At 38.4% G+C, this 23,984-nt stretch overlaps 1 protein-coding gene across 1 annotated transcript; it reads left to right on the top strand.

The window, feature by feature from the left end:
* Positions 1-1,904: 1,904 nt before the first annotated feature.
* Positions 1,905-21,767, top strand: npm1b (nucleophosmin 1b). Its single transcript, XM_042419259.1, has 11 exons — positions 1,905-2,013; positions 2,336-2,418; positions 4,153-4,272; positions 4,519-4,612; positions 4,796-4,887; positions 5,334-5,392; positions 5,567-5,642; positions 10,476-10,574; positions 16,444-16,539; positions 16,634-16,708; positions 17,936-21,767. Exons 1-11 carry the CDS (start codon positions 1,965-1,967, stop codon positions 17,987-17,989), a joined length of 897 nt encoding a protein of 298 aa, XP_042275193.1. The 5' UTR covers positions 1,905-1,964; the 3' UTR covers positions 17,990-21,767.
* Positions 21,768-23,984: the final 2,217 nt, after the last annotated feature.

The raw sequence follows: 23,984 nt of genomic DNA, 5'->3' as shown, positions 1-23,984 counted from the left end.
TCTTTCTGCAGTCTGACAGCATGACTTCAGACACTCAACCTGCTGACATGACATGCTTTCATGTTTCTGTCTCTCTCTCTTTCAGTCACACACACTCACATTATGCACGTACTCACTCACATATGCATGTACAAACAGTTACACATATGCATGTTTGCATACAAGAGTACATGCAGGGACAAAAACCAAGCATGCACATGCTCAAACACATACTCAGACACATACTGTACACACATGCACACTCACAACTATGAAGGCCATCCTATAGACTTTGGTTAAGTAGGTAATGTAATAGTAGTAAGAAATTTTTAACTTATATTTATACTTCTTCAAATTTTGATGCTGAGTTTAACAATGTACTATACAATGTACTTCTGAAACAGGCTTTGTAGTGATAGATGGAAGATGATATAAATATATATAAATAAAGGCATTTTTTATATCCCTGCACCTACAGCAACCTGTACTAAAGCACAAAGTCAAATGTGGTGAGTAAGCTGACAAAAACAATCTCATATCAGTCATGAGAACTGATCTGCAGACATGTTCTGGCAGTCTGTGACACATTAAAGCCTCCTCAAGCTTTCAGGCATGAAGACAAGTCATTCCTTATGGGTAATACTGGTATACTGGTAATACTTATTACAACACCTGCTCATTACGTGCCAGTTACCGAAACAGTGACAGGTTAGGAAGCCATTTCACAATTACACTGCTCAGCTGCTGTTTCACAATTCGATTTCAGACATTTACTGTACAACATAAATAAATAAAGAAAAGATGAGTCAAGATGAAAGGCTGTTTTTCTGTCCAGGTCTCTCTTTTAACATAAAAATGTTGTTGATAATGAACTTGAAAGGTCAGGAGTCCATAGAATAGCGCAGTGGGTAGATTGTTTAGCAACTGAATGGTCTTGATTTAAGTACCTGCTGCAGTGCCTTTGAGCAAAACAAAAGAGTTACACTAATAATAAATAACATAGAGATGTTTTAAAATCCTTGCTCTTTCAGCCAGGTGATTTGAAGATACATCCTAGGATGCGCTGGGACACATGATCAGTGATGTCATAGGGTGTTCTGCTTCTCTCAGGCGACCCAGCCAGGGTTGATCAGACCCTGGCTTGTGTCCCAGCAGCATTGGCCCACGGATCACTCCTCCTGATCCAAAGCCATCTGGAGGCCCTCTCTGCAGCATCCATGGTGGACTTGGTGGCTTTCCTTTTTGAAACCCCAGTGGTGTCAAGTAGAGTGTAGACCTTGCACAGTGAGTGGCCTAGCAAAGCCCCTACACCCCTCTTCAATGGTGGTCTTTCAGCCACTTATATAATAAATTATCTGATTTATATTATACTCTGCTTTCAACCTAAAAAAAAAAAAAAAAAATACGGTCATGAATTAAAAAGGCCTGTTTTATTTAGTCCAAACAACACCATTAAGTGATGGACATAAGGGAGAATATCCCTTTCTAAATATAAAAGCTCTAATGTTTATTTGAGGAAACAATTAAAGTGTACAGATTAAGAAGACAGTAGAACATTAGCTGGGATTGTAGAATACACACACACACACACACACACACACACACACACACACACACACACACACACACACACACATTTACAGTTATCTTTTTTCTGTTGATCATTGAGCATTATGAGTGTCAATATATACATCAAATAATAAAAACCTAATTGAAGTCTCTGTTGACATATTTGCCATTATTGTGGTCGTTTTCTTGTCATATTTTGACTAATTTGGCTATTTTAGCGTTTGATGACCTCAATCTATATTACGACAGCACCATCTAGTGTTCCTCCCGTGGAATAGTCAGTCTTATTTGTCCCGCCCAGTCTCAAATTCTATTGGCTCAAGTGTTTAGCAAGGTCAGCCACTTTCTGCTTCCCGATTGGCTCGTCCATGTGTCCGTCACACCAGTTTACGGAAGTGTAAACACCCACCACAAAGATGGAGGACGATATTTCAGACTTGAGCAGACCGCAAATGTACTTGTTTGGTGAGCTCGCTTCTTCTGACAAACCTACAATTCTTGGGTCGCACAATCAGCTTTATTGCCCTGTTATCATACACAAATAGACATTTAACATTTCTAGCTAAAGGAAGTTAGCTGAATAGCTGTTTAACCTGGCTGCCCCCACTCGCGCCAATTCAGTTCTTTTGTTAGCTAACTAGCCGAGGAAAGCATGGAGATGCGTTGCTATTGTACACGGAAAACCCCCTGGTGTCTCAAACTATTTCATGCATTTGTTAATGTTGTACGAGATAAGTGCAAATATAACGTTAGTTACACGTTGCACGTATCGTTTTTTCCCCTTTAGGTTGTACCTTGAAATCGGACAAACGGGAGTTCAAAGTTGACGTTGACGACGATGATACGGAGCAACAGCTGTCACTCAAAGCAGTAAGATAGTCATTTACCATAACTGATCCAGCAGGATAGCGGGACGTGTTTATAAAGGGAATGATAAAGATCAATTATACTTGAAGTCGCTGTTTATTCATACGTTACAAACATTAGCTGCCTCAGCAAAATTATACGCTAGTTGTAGGCCGAACTCCTCTTTTTTCTCTTTCTCTTTATTAATAGAAAGCGTCATTTACAACATGTGTGACATTAAGACAATAACTGAAAACAAATAGACATCATGATGAAATAAAGATAACATAAAGGACTTCACTTTCAATATGTTGATACATAACATAGGTAGCAGGACAACGGGTTAAAGTAATGATAATAATAAATAAATAGAAAAATATCATAACTGTATGTGCACATTTCTTATTGTTTATAAGTTGGACAGACTCAAAATACTTTCTGATTTTAGTCATGAAAAGTTCTAATGATGACTAAGACCTTCAAGAACTTGGATTTATGGATATGAAGTTTTCCCCGTAAAATTAATATATTGACAGTCTGTTGGATTTTCTGGTTTTTGTATTCAGAGTATAGTATTACATTCTTGGCTTCCAGCTTAAAGGAAAAATTCACCTCTGTGAATATGATGATTTCTTAAAACTAGGTCACCTAGCCTGTATAGTAGAAATGTGCAATTATTTTTAAAATTGGTGCCCTATGACTAGAGAAAACTGAGAAAAGGCTGTAATTCACTATACTGCTCTTAACACTAGAACCACCATAGGGTGCAGTCAACATGTTCATTTGCATATATACCATCCACATTGTAATGACACAATGCTGGTTGATTGTGGGCAAAGTTTCCCTTTAATTGATTGGTTAGTTTTAGTGTCTAAACAATCCTCAATTTCTCCTCATATTTTTTTTTAGTTCTCTATGACAGTAAAATGAATGTCTTTATGTTGTGGACTGTTGGTCAGGAGAGGACTAGACGTTTGAGGATGTCATCTTGGGCTTTGGGAAACAGTGTTTGTCATTTTTTACAATTTTCAGACATTTTACGGACCAAACAACTAATTGATTAATTGAAAAAATAATCGACAGATTAATCGATAATGAAGGTAATTGTTAGTTGCAGCCCTAAATAAAAACATAAGAAAATTAATCTTAATAAATAATAACTGACACAAGATATCAGAGGCCAAATTTGTTTTCTTAAAATAGTTTTTGGTTTGAGCAAAAAGAAAGGGGGGGGGGGGGGGGGGGATTTATAGAATCAGGATTCCTCTGCACAGAAGTTTACATTCAGTCAGGTGCTGGTCAAACAGGAAATATGAGAAGAATATATATTATTATAAATATTACAATGTGTTTTGTTAATGCATATTTAATGTTTTAAGTTTTATGTGAATTGTAGAAAAGTACAATTTCATTTTATCGGCTATACTTTGGTATGTTTAATAGAATAGTTCACTTAAACAACTAATAGAATATTTAATCAATTAATTATTTTAACATTTGCAGTAGTAATGAGCTAAACTGTAATTTTCCCCTGGCAAGTATTTCAGAAATGTAGACCTTAACTGGACACAAATCTCTCAAGAAAATCTTATAAGAAAGAAAAATGAAGAAACAAGAATCAGGTCAAATGGTGATGTTACATCAGGTCATTTCTTTGTAATTAGTCAAATAGAGAAAAGATATCAGAAGCGACGTTAGCATGATCATACTGAGACATATAAGCGGGGTGGTATAGAGTCTGCTGTGCTGCTGTTGCAGGCGTGTCTGGGAGCCGAGGCGGAGGATAAGTTCCACATGGTGGAAGTCGAGGGCCTCACTTATGATGGGAAGACAACCAAAGTGCCGCTGGTTGTCCTGAAGCCGTCCGTCCTTCCCTCTGTAAGTCAACGCCGTCGGTGACCGCGTTTTACTCAATGGTATTAAGTAAAGAGGACACATGCTATTTGGTAATGATAATTAATAATGTCTCTTTTTTTTCTTTTTTTTTGACGAAAACTAAAAAGAAAAAAACATTCAAACTGTTGAAGATACAGAAATGAGAAGAGAATGTAAATGTTATCTTACATCTTATAAGTTTTTGTTTTTGTAATTTTGTTGACGTAATCGTTGTCTTTTACTGTCCAGATGAGTTTAGGTGGATTTGAGATCACACCTCCAGTTACCTTCCGTCTCCAGTCAGGCTCTGGACCAGTTCACATCAGCGGACAGCATTTTGTTAGTGAGTATTACATCAGCTATTACAGCTGCTACACACACACACACACACACACACACACACACACACACACACGAGACAGATAATGGATATAAGTCTGCTTTTGCAATAATGATCATATAAAAGCTGCTGTGCTTTAATTAAACAGAAGTCACCATCGTACTATAACCAGTGTTTGCTTTGTAGGTGTGAAGGATTCAGATGATGAAGAGGAGGAGAACAACTCATCACCGGTGAAGCGGCCTGCAAGCCTGATGTCAGGGAAGAAGCCTCTATTGGTAGCTGCCTCACTTTGTTCTTTGAATTCATTTATCAGTAGAGATTTTTTCACCTCTGCAAGAAAATGATCCCAAGCAACTTATGCTGCTGTAGTTATTTGCTTATTCTAATTTGGTCCTTCATATTTCTGTTTATGTTTTTATTTTTAAAATAAAGCTGCTGTGCAAAAAAATGTGTTAAACCCTTTTAAAATCATGACATATACATTTGAACTGTATTTATTTTAGTTTTAGATCAGAGCAAGATGAAATATGCTTATGAAAAGTTTGCTTGCTGCACCCCTACTGAGCAGATACAGATGACATGATATTACAGCAAGTCAGTACTAAAAATGCTACGATAAACTTGTGATTCAATGCCGTTACCCAAAATATCATTACCACTCAGCCCTTTTGTAAAACTCTAACGGTGTTTTTCACAAATTGACAATTAATTTTCTTTGTAGAAAAAACTAAAGATGGATTCTGACGACGACGAAGAAGACAGCGATGAGGATGATGACGAGTATGTTTTTTATGCACAATTTGTTTCAGTTAATGTGCATCCCCCCAAAAAAATACCACATATATTGTTTTATTGACTAGACACAATATTTATACACATTTTTATTGCATTTTTGCAGAGAAACGATTCTTTCATAGTGGTAACATCAATTTTTCTCTCCCGATCTTGTTGTAGTGACGACGACGACGATGATGACAGTGATGAAAATGATGTGAAGCCTCAGAAGAATGTCGGAAAAGAGCTCAAAAAAGTAAGCGTGGTTTTTGTTCCTTTTATTAATGATAGAAATATAAGAGTAGCTGCTGCATGGTACTTTAAATAATACAAACAAAAATACACAACAGTTATGTTTTAATAAACACGTATATTTGATAGTTTCAATCCACGCAGTGTTTAATAATAATAAAGAGGATATGTGGATGTCAACATTTTACTGCAGGATATAATATATACTTTATGTCACACGCAGCAGTTTATTTGGGTTTCTTAGAAGCAAACACTACTCAATATTAAACATCACCTATTATTTACATGGCCCAGTGTGACCGCCATGACATTAAAACAGAATTTATTTAAAACGGCAGTCTCGAGCTTTAGTGGAGCAGTTTATTGATGTTCTGGAGAAGATGCTCTGTTTGATTCATAGATGAAAACAACGTAATTTGAACAAAATCAGTAAGAGGATGATTGTTACTTATATAAGCACCACATGTTTGAAAGCCTTTAGTGACGGAAGTACGTTTAGTTTTTTGGAACTGAAGTTTTTATTCATTTTTGTGAGACATAGAGAACACAAGTTATTCAACAAGTACAGTGGTGACAGTATCACACATCATGTAATACATGTACAGTACATGTGGGTACATGAAGGTGTGGTAAATCCACAAAAAGAAGAGAAATAAGTTAATAAAATAGAAATAAATAACCCATAATAATGCTAGTTAAATAAATATATATTGAACAATAAATAATAATAGAATTGTAATAGAACAATACACAATATAAATCAATAAAAACACTGCCTTTAGGTGGGCATATCAGTGGTTTGGAAACCCAAAAGAGAGCCCACAAAGAATCCACGTCTACTTGATCACATTTCAATCTGTCGAGCGTACTTTTATACGATGCTGTTTCTACCATCGCACTCGCCCATTCCTTTATGTCAGAAGCTTTGAAGGATTTCCAGTGTGTTAAAATAATCCTGGAAGCTGTGACCAAGCCAACCGTTATGACTGAGAATACACACTCTGACACACTGGCAGACAAACGTACCGATGCTTTTATGAAGTTATCTCTTCATGTCTTCTGAAGGGTGATAAACATCAAAGACTAATTACTAATCATGCATTGCTTTTCAAATAGTCTGGGTTGAGATTAGTTGTCTTTTGTCGTTTGTGATGTGGGTTAGGTTAGAGATTTTTTACTCCATTATTCTGTCTCTAAATGTGCATGTAGGTAACTAAACTGTACAGTAAATTGTATTTGCTTGGAGTGTTTCCAATCCTCTGTTGTCCACCAGGTGTCAGGGTAGCCAAAAGCTTGTCCACATGTTTTTTGTGTGTGTGTGTGTGTGTGTGTGTGTGAGAAATTTATTTCTCTGCATTGGTGCAGTCTGCCCACTCCCCCTTTGTTTCTACTGAATCATTTAAACTCCCACAGACTGTATCCTGTAGTAACATTTCATTTCAGCAGGCCCTTCCCATTCCTGCACTCACTGACCGTCCACCTTTTTTTGTATGAGGCAAAACATGGAACTTTTTCATCCTGTTCGCTCTTGTACCCATCTGTTTTCAGAGAGAAAAACACAGGGTCTGTGTGGCGTAATGATCGGATTTCTCCTCTGTAATCTGCTTGAATTCTCACCGTCTCACCAACAAGACGGCGCTATGTCATGCACGCACGCACACACACTCAGAGATACATGTACGCTTTTTTTAGACGTGTATGCGTACGTGCAAGCACGCATACATACTTGCAAAAAATGCACATCCATTATCTGCAAGCATTTACGATACATATCTACAGTACATATGCAGACAAGCATACGTGCACAGTTTCATGCACACACTCTTACACACACACACGTGCACACTCTAGTTATGGGAAACATCTTCCCCCCATTTTTGTGTAACCCTGCATATCTTTGTCCCTCTGTCATCCCACTGTTAATATGATTGCTCCTTTTTATCGTCTCTCGTGCCATTTCAGCTTTGCACCTGGCCTTCGCCTTTGAACACTTGTTTTGCGTGTAACCACAATCACTTGCAAGTGCGCGGGTGCATGTGTGTATCTGCCTAATTTTTACGTCGGTGTCTGTTTGTGATTTCTTTTTACTTTTTTTTTTTTTTTTACTTTTTTTTTTTTTGAACACGCAATCCAAGTGCAAACTGTGCCAGGCAAAAGATCAAAGCGGGGCAGATGCGCATACCTGCGACGTGAGCGCCGATCCTTGCCTCAGGGTCAGATGACAGCTGAGCATTTCTGTCACCTGTTGATTTATTCTGTTGTCTTCTCCTCCAATCCCTCCATCTCCTGTGCCCCACACCCCCTCCCCTCCGTGACCTTAATCCTTTTCTTCACCCTTCCTTTCTTTATCTATCCTTTCTCATTCTTAAATAATGAAGGCACAAAGCTGGGAACAATTATTGATTTACTGACAACTGGGCAATATTTCAATATCCATTTTTTTTTTTTTGTTTTTTTTTGTCTGCAAGAGTTCGGTATCTAACATCAACATTGTTTTACAGTACCAACCGAAATGTGTCCAAAACACTTGAGTATTGAAAACTGCCAAATATTTAAAGTACTCAAATGTTTGATCAGATATATCTACATAAAGCAGGAAATCAGGGAACTTTGCTAATTCTGTTTGATCAAACTCTAGTTTGGCTGCTTGTCAGATAACATGAAACACTGATGCACTTACAAGTTTGTGATATTTTGATAAATACAAAGGTTTTGTAGAAACACATGCTTATATTCTTCTGAGTTATTAAAAGTTTAATATTGGTATTGGTACTGAAAGTCAGGTATTTATTGAAACTTATATGGACACATTTTTAAGTACATAGAGGCCAATTACAGTTTTTAATGTGACAAAATCTTTTGTTACCACTTAGAAGAGCAAAAAGGTTTACGGAGTTGCATTTTTTTTTTTTTATTCATGTGTCTTTTATTTACATGCTTACGTCGCATGTTGTCAGTGTTGCCATGACAAGTAAATCTTACATCATTTACTTGAGACAGCTGTCATACTTTCGGTAATGATACGGCTTGGCTGTGCAGAACTGGCAATGAGATCTATACATGTCAATGTAAATAAAGTGAAATAGCAGAGTTCAGTTGTATATCAGGAGACTCCTTTGTTGAGTCAGAAACTGTCAAAAAGACGTATAGTTTGCCTTTCAAACAAGCACAGTAAGGGTCCTTTTACTCTACAGGAAGCCAGGAATCTTTCTAAGAACTCAGGGACTTCAATCACAGGAACCAGTTTTTAGGCTCTTGAGCCATGATTCCTGCCCCCAAAAAGTCTTTGCTCTGGAGAGAGAACTTTCCGATAACCCAGGAGCTTGGAGTTAGAGTTTGCAGTGCTGAACATCACTCGAACACAAGCTTTGAGACTGCTACATCTTGTGTACAGCACAGAGACCGCAAGCATTGTTGGTCGTCGCTAATATCAATACATGTGGTCGGGATTTCTTGAAATGTTACTGACCTTTAAATGGCAGTCATGTAGTCATGTAGCTGACTTCCTGACTAGTCTATAAAGATCAAGATCAAGACACGGAGTGGGATAACGAGAGAGTTAATGATAAAAATGTAGTTAATATGCTTATCGTTTCAATGTAGTTATGAGGAGTCAGGTTTCTAACCTTTGCAGCAAATATTTTCTAAACTTTTCATTGTCTGATGTTTAGATGCATCACATCACATCACAATGACTGCACTCTTATCTTGTCACATGCAAAATTGTGTCACAAACAAAGTCGTCACTTTTGAATATATCAGTGCTGTGCTTTACGTAAACGTTGCTTCATGGTAGAAGCAAAGTTATTCAAACGATCGGTAAAAGATTATGATCATAAACACAGAAAGGAGAAAAATCCAACTCACTGGGAGAGCGTTTCAGCATCTTGTATTACCAGGCATCGCTCTAGGAAATTACATGTGTAATTGCCTTGTAGCAGTTATGTCAACACAGGCAATTACACTTTTAGCCCATTCCAAGGCGAATACCAGTGATTGTGAGGAAAGGGTTGGTGCTCAGGAAATGCAGGTACTTGCCTCGGCTATTACAAGGTAATTACACAGGTGACTTAGAGCAATGGAAACCTGACGGTGAGGCCTCCAGTGTTTGAGAAGAACAATGGTGGATTATTGGGGCACTAAGTATCTTATCAATGAGAAATTACCGACTAATGTTTCTTCTGTTGTTTTATATATCAGTGTTGCTCAGATAATTTCAGTTTTGGTTACGTATGATCTCTAATTTGGTTGCAGTTATGTTTTTAACAAGCCTGCGTAGAAATAAACCTTTTCAATCATATAATAAATTGGGACTGCCACTACTGACATTTTGCTATTATCTTTGTTTTTTTTTTGTAGAAGGTACATTTTTTCTTCTTCTTTGGTGTAAAATGCTTTTATAGTAGTATACACATGCTGCATTGATATTATTATGACCATACAGGGGAGAAAGAAAATAATGTGAGCACCTCATGGCCAAAGACTCTGAAGAAAATTAACCACAATTGCAAACACTTATACAAATGTGGTTCTTATTATGTTACCTGCCAGTTATAATTTGTCAGCTATAACACAGGCTTGGCAGTTATCGCTTGATAATGGGAGTTTTCAAACAACATACTAAAACTATAAGCCCAAAATAGTTTTAATATCTCCGTCCAAATATACCCAGTGAAAAGGCCTGAAGGGGACACACTGACAAAACGAAACCACAGTCACAATTGTAATCATAGTAACATATAAGCGATAGATGGTTAAGTCCTACAGGTATCCTAAGAACTTCAGGGTGTTTTATTTAAATCTTATGAATTTTGTTTGTGTTTCTTTGTTTTCTCAGAGTCCAGAGTCTTTGGTTAAGAAGCCCAACAAAACTCCAGTGAAACAAAACGGCCCTGCAGGAAAACCATCAGGATCAGCCGCCAAAACGCAGATTAAGGTAGGAAAGGCTGCATTATTTGCTCAGCTTGTTGTATTAAGAATATAACTCCTGACAGCTGAGGGCAAACAAACGCACGTTTACATGTATTTTTTTTTGTTCAGATTTAAACACAGTTATTTAGATGTGGTTAAAAGTCTGTTGAGCTGCACAGAAATGAGTGATATCTCAAAACTAAGCAAAGTAAAAATCCATAAATATAGATAAAACAAAAAATGAGACCGTTTATATATTGCACCCCTCCCTCCCCCACCTCACAACCCCCCCTCCGACCTTTTCATAAACCGTAAAATTCCCCACCTACCTCAAATTCGAGGCCTATAGGTTTTGAACTACAGTGGAAAACACCTATAGTGATCATGGTTACAGTGATCAACTGCTTATATGGATCAAAAAGCTGATTCCTATACAAATGCTGTTTAAGTAATTTGCTTGTAGTAATCGAGTAGTCCGCTTACAGTGTTCGTTTTGGGTCTTTTCGTACATGAGAAGAACATATGGAAAACATTTTTAAAACTACAGAAATTCTCTTTTGTTTAACTTCTTTGATACTTCTATGATGTGTAGCTTAATGGCTGCGGCACTGTTATAACCTCGTGGTAACCCGTCTGCTCCTGGCTGGTTACTTGAGGCTGCTGCTGCGTGCACATTAAAATCATGACGGGAAAAAGAAAGTCATTTTCTCTCAGTGAAAAACGTAGTCTTCTCGAAGCTTATGACAAACTGCCAAAAACGAGCCAACGAGATGCAGCAGCAAAAAACAACAAGCGTTTGAAACAGCTGTACTGTATTTTGAAACAGTCAATAAAATCCAGTAAATAGCGAAGCTGTCCGTTTCATTACTTCATATTTATGTAAGAAATATACAAATGTCAATTAGATGGTAATCTGCATGAGAAAAAAAAAATCGGGTATAATAATCGTCCACCTGAAAGAGGTTTTTCCTCGCTGTAATCATTCCTCCTGTTCATACTGGCTGGTTAAAGATCCCCTTCAAATGTGCGTTCAGTGCAAGTGATGAAGGCCAAAATCCACAGTATGTCCACACAGTCATTTTGTGCGTTTAAAAGTTTTTCTGAAGCTTATGTGAAGCTTCAGCAGTCTGAGTTAGTCATATCAAGTGGATATCTGCTACATTTACAGTCTTTTTAGCGTCAAATTTCCTCTTTGTGTTTCCCTGTTGAGCTGCGGTGGAAGTATAGTAACAACTAGAGGGACTTTGGCACTAAAAAGACTGTAAGCTAATATGAAGCTTCACTGTAATGTTGAAAGATATCTTTCAACATTACAGTGAAGCTTCATATTAGATTCAGATAAACTTTTAAATTAATTTCTGGCATTTTGTGCCAGAAGAAGGTTTGTGGATTTTGGCTCCAATCACTTACATTGTAAGTGCAATATGAAGGGATCTCTTAATGATCAGTATGAACAAGACGAATGATTATGGCAAGAAAAACCTATTTCAGTGTTCATATTGTTTTAAGATGGACTTGAAAAATTGTGAACCCATCCTTAAAGATCTAGAGGGAAGAGACGTTATCTGCTTGACTGATGAATTAGCTCTGCGGTTATACACGGCTACATTTAAAGCCAATATCTATATTCTTAAATAAAGCCACCATGCCTATCTTAAAAGTATGCAGAACAACTGTGGATTATAAGAAGAATGGACAAATAAGGCTGCATTTATCTATGTACTGCATCAGTTAGACGGGTATATCGTGTCATTTATTGTATTGAGTCACAACACATGCTTAAAAGAAATTAATTCTCCAGTCTAAAGCAGTGGAGAGCAACACATTTAAACTCTCATATTTGCAAAATGCATTATTAAGTGTAGTGCATTTAAAAATCTAACAAAAAAAACCCTTCCTCAACAAACACCTTGATCTTTTTGTCAAAATCATTTCTGTTCAAACTTGAGCCACAGGATGTCTATGACCAAGGGTAATTGTTTGCATTTATTGGCATTCACAATTAGAACATGCCAAAAAAAAAGAAAAAAAAAAACAAAACATGTAGAGTCTTGCCATTCCTCTGCCAGGGAATGTGATAAATGCACATTGCAATTAGCTCAACCTGATAGTTAATTTCTTCGATGGAATGTCTTGGACAGCCGCCTCTGAAAACCCAAAGCTTGAACTCTGCCTCTCTTTAAGCAAACACACCTGACCTCCAAACGGGTTTCCTAGGGCAGGGTTTAAACCTGTGACCCCTCGGCCTGACCCCGTCGTCGTCTTGAGTTGCAGCCACCTTTGATGCCCTCCCCCCCCCCGCCCCCCCAACCCCCTGTAACTGACATACACATCAGGGAATACAAATTGGCAAGCCTCTCTGCAAGTTTACACATCTCACAAAGCACGTTGCCTTGACAAAAAATGACTTGGACAGAAACCCAGTTTAGATAAGACTTTATGTGTCGGCATGCCAACGCTGGCTGCATGTTTGATAAAACATGGCTTATGCTAAAAGGCACATCATCTCACACCCACCTCACTACACATAAGAAAATTGTCATTTCTTGTCTGATGTCTTGAAAGAAAGCTCTGTGATTTTTTTTTTTTTTTTTTTTTTCCTGTTAAACACTAAACCACAGGATTGCTAAACTCCTGAGGCGAGAAAGCGATTCCCCCCGGGGGGCTTGTGTTCTCGCTGTGTGGGAGAGTGCAGTTAATTCTGTCGTGGCTGTTATTCAGACGTAACACATTTCAAGACAGGCTCTTGAAATGCTCTAGGGGATTAGCCGATGGGCCGACGGGGCGCTGAACCGCCAAAACCATCCCCGCCAGTTTAAATTTTTTTGGCCCACGGAGCGTATACTGCCCCCATCCCCTCTCCACTTCTACACAACAACTGTTCCCTCTCGACAACCTCTTCACACCCCTCACTTCCTGGACACACCTTCTCCCAATTGCTCTCATTACCAGCGTTTGATGTCTGGTGCAGCTTGCGCTTCCAGATGCCCCTGAGGAGTGAGGAAGCGGGCGTGGATGTCTGTTTTTTCTTTCCTAAATGCAGGTGACTGGTCATTAGATTGGCTTGTCAGATCTGTTGCCAGTACCGCAGTTCTCACCTCTCAGAGCCCAGCATGTAGCTGCACCTTCTTGCGTAACCGGCTCGACATGAGAACCAGCTAACTCGAGTTGTGCTGATCTGAAGTAACTTTATCTTGCAGCTGGTGTCTTTTGATTGATGGGTTTGGAGGAGTCGATGCCTTAAAGCAGACGTCAGAGTCGTAAACTTGTTAACCACTTCACTCAAGCTTATCCCAAAAGGGTGTGAGTCATTGTTTTAGGGACTGATTGACATGTGTTACAGCAGGTGCCTATCTAGGCAGCATTGTGTGTAAGGATGTTTATTTCTCACTATGACTCCACAGATTGGAACTGTTTGCATGAAAAATGTCCAAAAGACCAATCCCTGTACTTACATACATGACCTGACTTTTTTTTCCCCAGACATCGGTCCCCAAATCTCTCATTCCAACAAAATGACAAGTACTATCCCTGGACAGACCTGATGAGCAAAAGGTGTCGCAAACCATGTGTTTGCACAGGATTGAAGACGAGAGATCGCATCAAATGATAGTGTGCTTGTGATTAAGTTCCATGTCTCGTGGCATCTGTAATCAGCGTCTGGCCCAGATGAAAAAGCTTGCTGGCGTTGTGTGTTTATCAGCTGTTTCAGGTCCACAGCTGTCCTTTGGAAGTAGAGAGCTGCTTGTAAATAATAAATACGTAGTGGATTTGTCTGGCCGGGAGCCAGCAGTTTTTTTTTTTTTTTTTGTAGCGTGGTATGTGTGCTTCAAGGTTTTCTTCATTTTATACCTTTTGATCTGTGCTATAAAATGCAGATCTCTTGGGGACAGGGACAGATGATTGCATGCGTGATAATTTATGTTCTTGAAATTAGTCCACCTGTTTTTAACCATTTCAAGTTTTAAACCCTCGTTGTTCAAAGCCTGATGTTCGCCTTTTATTTTTATTTTTTTTTGAGGAATCAAGTAGTAACACATGACATTTGTTGGATGCTTGTATCCAAATGATCTTACCATTAAAGTCGCGTATGGAGAACTAGATCTGACATTTAATAATTCCCTAATGTATAAGAAAGGGGAATTCTTTAAGAAACCAGTTTTTTGTTTCCACCTATCTACTCCTGAATGTGTAGATGTGTAGAAGAGCACGTTACCTCGAGGTTCGAACACCAGAGTTTCAGCTTCCTCAGCGACAAGCTGTTTAGATGCACAGCAATGAACGGTCCAGTGATGGGATACTCTGTTCTGTAAAGTGCAGGGGAGACCGATGATGGTGATAAAATAAGTGCTTTGAAGGCATTTTAAGATATTGGAAGAGTATATGGATACTGTATATGTTAGATAGGAACATCATTTTATATTTTTTATATCAAAACATCGTAGTATATCTATAGCCATTAGTGGCCCCAGGTAGTTGCTGCCTAATGGTAAAGTCTGTTGGATCAGAACCATAAGATAAATCATACGTCTGCTCGCATCTGCTGAATACTAATATCGTTTTTGCTTTCAACACATTGTGGTTTATTTTCTGTTTTAAATTATATAACAGACACACAAGTGTAAGAAAAACTGCAACTGAAACCAAAATCACAATTGCTAAAAGCTAAATGAGGCCCAAACCTTCTTACATTGTGTGTTATTTCCAGTAAAAAACCCCTGAAATTATCAGCACCGTTCTCCGCCCACTCAGCTGCAGAACCACAGTGTAGGACAGTAAAGTGTTTAGAAGCAGAAATGATCAGCAAACAAGCAGAACACCACATAAAAACAATCACTGGACCGGACTGGACTCGCTGTGTATAAAGTTCCTCTATAAGCTGCTCCTCGCTTCTCTCAGATGCGTCTCTGGCTATCAATGAAACCCTGCAATTTCTCCGGATTCCACACCGGCTTTGCATGTAGGGACAAGCTCTGTTGCTTGTGTAACATGCAGTCACAGCATATGGCGTGTGTGTGTGTGTGTGTGTGTGTGTGTGTGTGTGTGTGTGTGTGTGTGTTGTTGTGTCATACAGACACATGTGACACTTACTAATTGAGGACCTCTGGGGCCTCTGCTGCCCAGGTCTGGACACACCTGTTGGCCTGCCAGTACAGTCCTCATGCTCACAAACACACTCTTTGTGCGTTAAGACATATGACGCCACCAAAAAGTGATAAATAAGTGTTGCTTGTTTTAGTTTAGAAAGAGTGTCATCTTTTCTCGAAGGGGTAATTCGTTTGCTCTCAGTGCAGTTTTTATGGATAAACAGCTGCTCTTTGACCTTTTTTAACCTTTAGTTCAGTGGATAGGATTTACCATCAATGGAAAAACACATTTGACAACAATTTCTATTGCTCATTGGAGAGTCGGGGCTTGCCCTCTCCTGCTTGCGAACAATAAAATGATAATTTGTACCTGATGTATTTGTAAAATAAAAGATGTTGTAATTAGATTAGAATTTGTTGTCCTTTCTTATGCTTTTATCTCCTTCCAGCTGGTTGTCTCTGCCAAGCCTGTAAACACAGACCTAGACTAAATAGGTCACGATAGGGCTGAAGCCCAGACCCGCCTGTCGGTCAGAAAATCAATCTATCGCCACTAAATTAAAATCAGCAATTTGGTGTTAGAGGAACCATATATGTTGAGTTTACACCATAATCTTCCACCGTTCACAGTGAACAGTACAGGTTTATAGCAAGAGCTGAACTCGAATTAAAGAAGAAATATTGCGACATAATGTGAAGCTATCTTTTTTATCTACAATATTATAAATCTCTCTCTATTTGACATATCAATCAGTGTTTCTTATCTAGCTGATATATATATATATATATATTTTTTTTTTTTTCAAGACACCTGCCCCAGGAAAAGACAAACCCCAGGCTGGGCCGTCTAAATCTCCGTCTCTGGCTGAGATTAGGAGCAAGTTGTCAACGGCAGCCAAGGAGGTATGGCTGTCATCCTCTTTTGCAAATTACCGCTCTTAATTGAGTGTCTGACGCATGGTTAAGCTGATGATTTAATGTCCTTTTTTTCCTTCAGGGAAAAACTCTACCGAAGACGGAGCAGAAGTTTGAGAATTTTGTGAGGAGTTCTTTTAAAATATCAGACAAAAAAGTAAGTAATCATGAGTCATTTGATATGTTATGTATATATTTATTGATGGTTGGCAGCCATGATTACCATGCATTCAAGATTGTTTATTTTAACATCTTACATTCGTAGCTGCATCATTTGTGCAATGTATTTCCTGCTTTTTTGCTCTTTTTTATGCATTTAGTCTTCTGAACACTCAACCATGTTTCTAGAAATATTCCACTTGCTGGATGTCGGTAGCCATAGGCACATTTACTTCAACTGTCATTTTTGCTTAAAGAGCTCTTTGCCATGATAGATACCGAGGAATGCGTTATTGTTCACACCGTCCACATACCTTACGCTGTCCAGTATTCCTCAAAAGTCTCTCCAGCACAGCGTGTTCTCTTTGAATTATATTCATTTTGTGTGTCAGCGGGCTCTTTCGAGATGGAATGGGAGTACACCTGCCAAGGCGAAACTCTTTCCCAGTGATTTACTGGAGTGTGTGTCTTTTGTAGCCTTAATGAAGGGACTGGCGGTATGTGGATGGTACCAGTCTCACATTTACATTCAAGGTCTTTGACCAGCCTAAGAAAGGGGTTTTTCCTAAATGCTCAACTTCAATCTTTTCTAATGCTGCTTGTCATTTCAGAAGCAAAAACGGCCCCTGCATGTTGTTGTGCAGTGCATGAATTAATCACGCAAAAATCCCCCGAAGATTATCACCGTTGACTAATTTATCCTGCAGCCTGTCAGATATTAACGCTCTGTATTCCAGTGTGTGTTAGACATGAAAAGGGGATATTTGAACATAACATTTGTGATTGCAGTGCAGTGTTAAAATGTTAACTGTACAGTTATGAGAGCAGGTGAAAGCTCTTTTGAGTGGAGCGAGGGCTCGGCGGACGAGGAAAAGAGTGGGGGTGGAGTTGGGTCGGGGAGAGCTTGTTGATCCCAGTGTGTAGAAACATCTGTGGAAGTGCTTTGGTTTCATCAGCCAAGGCTGAGATCTGTCAGACCTGGAGCACCTAGTCATATACTCTGGTATGTACTGCTGCCCCCACCCAACCCCTCGTCGTTCCCCAACAGCCCCATCTAAACTCAGCGTTCCCACAGGCGAGACGCACAAAAGCATGTTGTAGTAAAAGTGAGTCATGTGTCTCATGCTGTATAGCACTTCATTTGGATGATTTATAATTTCTCTCTCTCTCTCTTTCTCTCTCATTCTGTCTCTATCCCTCTCTCCCCTCTCCGTACCTTCCTCAGGTGGTCAAGGACCTCTGGAGTTTTGTACAAACACTGAAGATTGAGAAGAAGTAACAATCCTTGTACTTTGAAGCATTTCTATGTTTTGCATCCTGCAAGACATTTAAAGGCACAGTCGGCGATTTCCTACTCAGCCTTATCTTGTCAGAATAGCAAACTATGACTCGGAGTGATCAGAAGGACTGAGCGCTGAAATTGGTTTAAAGCCATTGATGTTTAGATTCAGGTGTCATTGTTCTTTTTAGATGCGAAGCACATCATGGAGCTGGTTCGTAATTCGCTCATAAACTCACTCATCCACATTTAGCAGAACGGAGACGCTGTCCACGTCATCGCCTGCCAATCTGCACCACCTATAGGAGAGGAAAGTAATAGCAATCCACTGATTATGACTTGCGGATGTTTATGTTGGTTCTTTATGGAAAGAAATAGCCGCTGCAGTTTTGATACTTGCGCCACCTGCAGGCAATAAATGTTGCACCTGCGGATTTTTATAGTCGCAATAAATAACAGTTATGTAAATTATTAGGTAACAACAAAGTTTAGAATTCAAATGTTCAGAGCTTAAGACAGGACAGAGAACCTAGTTAACTTAGTCATTGCTCATTTGTTTTCTTTTTTATGTTTTGCACAGAACAGCTGTGTGTCAGGTTCTTAACAGTATCTTTTTTTTTTGTACAAAGAGTCTCCAAACATGAACATTTTCAAATTGTACCCACAAGGGCTCTAACATGTAAAATAAAAATCCTCAAACAGTTGCTATAAAATTGAAAGCAACTGCAGATGTAACATCCACTGTCAAATAACAGAAGCTATTCCTTTCCTTGCCGGTAGATAGTGAAACCAGCATGGCTACGTCTTACTCTCTTTGCCTGTTGGTGGTGCACGTTGGATCGGGACCGCAGGTTTGAAGCTGCTGATGCTGCAGCTCTTCGATTTGATGATATCGGCTGAGCCTGATTTCAGGTGCTTCGCATCCGTGACACTGTGTGTCCTTCTTAAAGTCAATAATGCAATAGGAAATATTGCAGAATGTGCCTTTAAATATGTCTACTGTAAACTGAGAGAAATCAGTCCCATTTTGTGTGAATTTCATTAGTATGTACAAGGACGGTTGAGACAGCTGATACAGGGGGCAGTTTGACAATTTTCAGTCATCAGACAGTGACAGTATATATTTTTCCTCCAAAGTGCGGTTCAAATAGAAGTTCAGCTTTATTGTCATGTGTGTTAAAAATACAGTGAAATACTTGTGTTATGGCTCTTCCCGCCTTAACACAAGGACACACCATCCCGAACCATTCCATGTTTAGCTTGCAAAACATGCTTACAGATCGTACTGTGAATTCGTCTGGCGTAATTGCGCTACACATGGACTTGGCCAATAAAAACCAAACTAAACAGGAACAACATGATGGAAAAGAAAAAAAAAACAACAGTAGTATCTGCAGTTGCTAATGTTACATATCTTTAAAAATGTATCTTTTTAGCAAACAAATGTTCTTCCAGGAGCACACCTGATATTTCTGGATGTCATTATTTATGTTTTCTTAATGCTTTCAATACAACTGTAGTTTATTTTATACTTGGGTCTAATTATTATCTCATTTGCATTTGTAAGAAGTGTGAATGCATATCAAGCCCATTAATATCTGTCATAACCTGAGAAGGGCATTCATTACAGTGATAATAGCCAAAATCTGTCTGAGTTCAGTACGCAAAACATTGTCAAAAGTTCTATAAAAGAGTTCTATAAAACCAACACATGTCCTGACTTTAAAGTAATATACATTACATGCAAAAAGTTAAAAGCAAGGAGAGGAAATTAACTAGCTCCAGCAGTACATTTACAAGTTGGCACAAACACAATTTCCAGTGTATTTCAATGTACTTTGTTGCACTAAAACCAGAAGAATACAAGCCTATGACTAACACAGATGTTTATTACAGTATAATCATAAGGTATATATCAGACAATTACATTAAAGTAATATGACGTCACATTTACAGACACCCCGTAAAGTACTCAACCTCATAATTGTTTGCACTCTTTTAAAAAATCAGTACTCTGATGACAATAAGCATGCACTCGCTCTGTGCTTATAATGTGTTTATGATCCTGTATAATGCCTTTTATGAGCCATATGTTGGCAGTCGGACGCCATCTTTAATCGGACTGCTCGGTTCAACCTTCCCGTTGTCTGTAAAGGGCATTTGAAATTCATTAGCTGTAAACTTTCCCGCTTCAAATGATTTAGATAATTAAAGTCGTCTTGTTAATTTACCTAAATCTAGATATTAAATTTAAAGTATCTCCTCATGGTAGCGAGTAGGAGCAGGTAATCAGCCCTTAATTTTTGGCTTGCGTATGTCCTTTAGAGTCCTTAATTAATAATTTTTAAAAAATCCTTCCCCTGTATCAACTTAATTAATTTTTCTGTAAATATTTCTCTTGCTTATATTTACAAGTACGGCAGCTGAACAATTATATTTTTAAGTGTATGTTTAATCCGCCCTTGCTTGTAGCTGGTTTTGCAGCTCGGATCTGTTCTCATGATTTTTATTGTGTTGATGTTAGAAGTCTTTAATGTTCAATTTAAGTCGCGTTATGAAATGTTTGAAATACTGTTCTGTTTTTTTGTTCATTTTTAGTTTTAGCTTTGCTCTCTGTCGCTCTGCATCATCTTTAGTCAGTCTTTTGATTCTGTACTGAGTAAAACTGAAGCCCCGGATATGTTCAAGTAAAAGAATGTGATATTTTGTTGATAACTGTGTGTTTAAGGCTCAGATTGTTTTGTTTATAATTTTTAGTAATACAGAATAAAATGTTCAATCTCAAAAAATACAGTCGGCAGCAAACACTTCCGTCATTGTTTGGTGGTAGATTAATTATTTTTAATCTGTTCACATTGCTGCTACAATGCTTAGATGTCCAAATTAGAGCATTATTAAGTTGTTATTGTGTGTTCTGGACTTTTGATTTTGACTGATAAATCCAAAAAAACAGAGCAAGTGTCTGCTGTTATATCAGACTAAAGTTCTGAGATTTCTTTAAAATATATACTGTATACAGTAGAGCTTGATTCATGATTTTAAGTCGTTATTATAAAGAGAAAAAAAGCCCAAATTCTTTGGTTCCAGCCTCTCAAATGAATATACAAATTAATATTTTCTGGTTCCTTTAGTCTTATATGATCGTAAACTGAATACCTTTGGATCGTTGACTGTTTTGGGAGACAGTGATTGACACTTTTCACCGTTTTATAATTTTAAGACCAACTGACAAATCGAGGAAATAATTGACAGATTAACTGATAGTGAAAATAATCGTCAGTTGCACATTAGTATACAGTAATCGCTCCAGTGACCCCCATAATTTCTCCTTGTGTCAGTGACCTGAATACCTACTGTAAAACATAAGTATGTAGTGAGAGGTGTCTTTGATGCAAATTTAAAAGAAACAAATATGCTGCATATGTCAATGCGTATGAAATTGTAACACTGTAGTCAAATCTGAGCTGGTAGGAGTAGATGACGGCTTGACTGATTCGATGTGTGTTGAAAGAAAGTGCATTTTAGTCATTTAGTTTGTTGATTAGTTAATGCATGACTGCTGATGGTGGCTATTTGTTCATTTATGGTTTGTTAAGATGAACATATCCATCCTTCTTTTTTTTTTTTTTTTTTTAAACCAGTCTGTAACATTTACCCGAATAAAGTGAATCTTAGCTGGTTTTGAGTCACACATCTTGGACTGTTTACTGTAGACCAGGGCAAAATGTTAGTCATGGTATTACATGGAATTCACCATTAAAGCAAAGTGATACATCCACTATGAACTAAAATGGGGTTTTTTTTCAGTAAAGTGTGAGTTCTCAGTACGTGCATCATTGTTAAACGCAATGGAGGAAAGGACACATAATTTTAATCAGAGGATGACAAGCATGCTTCATCTAGCTGTAAACGAGAGAAATAAACATGACGTATGATTTCACATGAGGCCTTTTTTCCTCTTTGTGAACTGTATTTTCAAGGTCAACTCCGCATTGTTTTATTTTTTTAACTTAATTAAACATGAATGTCAGGTGTATCAACATGACATTCATTAAGGTGAAATATTCTGTATTCATTTGATTGTTTAGGTGAATGAATTGGATCAATGGAAAAGCCACCACAAGATTATTTAAAATAACAAAGGATGCCGGATGTTGTTTTTTTTTTTAATTCATCATCATTATTGTGATCCCACAATATCCTTATTTCCTCCTCAATTATAATCACCATCCATCTTTGTTGTCACCACTGGGTGGCACTGAAGTCCAGGCGTTAACTTCAAAGCAAGACACCATAATGATATAAATTGATTAAGCCTTTACCTGAAGTGTGAGTCAGGCATTACTTCACTGCCAGCTGAACAGTTTTTGCCCCGTAGCCACGAGGAAGTGAGGCGCACTAGCGGATGCAGCCACGGGATGACGCACAATTTTATGTTCCAAACAAGACGACTGAGAGGCACGTGGAAATCCCCCCTTTGTGGTTAATTGGTGGAATTCCAGTCCTGGGTTTGACTGAACCAGCCTGGAGGTATTGACACACACACACAGACAAATCTCAATTCACACACACACACACACACAGGCCTCCAAGTTGCTCTGTGTACCTCGGTGGAGAGAAAGTAGTAGTTTTGACACTTGCAGGGCTTAGTTTAATTCCACTTGAGCAACCAATGTTTAATACCAAATAAGCATCACTCAGGTGGTAGATGCCAGGAAAGGAGGATATCTAATGAAGAAAAAGCTGCAGATAATTCAGTATAAAAGCAAAAGGTAGAAGCAGGTGAGGAAAAGGTAGTAAGTTGTTAGCGGAGAGAAGGAAGCAAAACCTTTGAAGAAAAGGTGGCATTGAGAAGCACGTTTCCCACAAGTGTTGCAGAAACTGGACATGTCCGTCAGTTCATCTTCTTAGGGCTTGTTCATGCAGACCATGTAAATATCTCTCCTCATCCAACAAGTGAAAGGAAATGTATGTTGAAATGTGCCAGTTGCTTATGCTTGGAGAGCCTTATGTGTCACAAATGAAGTGTTAACTAATGTTTATATTCATATATCTTCTCATTTGTCCTTAAGTAGAGTGAACTCTAGAAAAGAAGTGTGCAGACAAGTCAGTCAAACGTCGCTAAAGTTTTAGGAACTTCTAACTGAAGTTAGGTTTGTTTTGACCACCTGCTACCAAAATGTGAGGAACATGACAGATTAAAAAACACATTAAAGAAGTGACAAGTGAGTTCATGTAACTTTGGTTTACAAGGCTTGCTTTATCATCGCGCAGTGTGAAACTAAACAAAACACAAATAAAATGCATCATAGGTAACTTTTCCACTCTGTTATGGAACTGTAGCTTTGATGGCGTCTTTAGTGCTACACACAAACTGCAGTTTGGTTTTGTTTGTCCGTATCTGTCTCCGAGATGTATGAATCAACCCTTATACAACACAAGTGGATGGAAGTTCACTTGTGCTGCTCAAAGCATTGAAACATTAAAACAGCAACTCGTCCTGGTTACTCTGGATAAAAACACAGAAAATACTGTCAACATTGTTTTAGGGACTATTTGTTTGGTAGCAAAGTAGTTCAGGTCTGTGTATTGTCATTGTTTTATTGGGGAGGAGAAATAAGAGACAAGTATCTCAAAACCAAAACTATTTGCATCTTTTATGTTTTGTTTGTATATTAGGTGAACAGACCCTTTACTTGTACTCTTGTTAGTGTTAGTGCCTCGCTGTAACAGTTAAACCACACAGGATCAAGGCAGCTGTGCTGTACACGAGAGACTGCAGGTATCAGTGCCCTGCATGTGTAAGCCAAACACAACATAACAGCCATTAGGGAAATATCGCCCTTTTCTCTAATCCAGCATTCACACGATATGGGACAGGACAGTCATGAGAGTCTGTTCTCAGTCATAGATGCCTCCATCAAAGGACAATCTCTTCAACCTGTGTCTGTGTGTGTGCGAGTGTGCATGTGTGTGTGCGTGCGCATGTTCTTAA

Source organism: Thunnus maccoyii, chromosome 8 (assembly GCF_910596095.1).
Source record: "Thunnus maccoyii chromosome 8, fThuMac1.1, whole genome shotgun sequence".
Classification (NCBI taxonomy): Eukaryota; Metazoa; Chordata; class Actinopteri; order Scombriformes; family Scombridae; genus Thunnus; species Thunnus maccoyii.
This window is presented reverse-complemented; position numbering and strand designations above follow the sequence as displayed.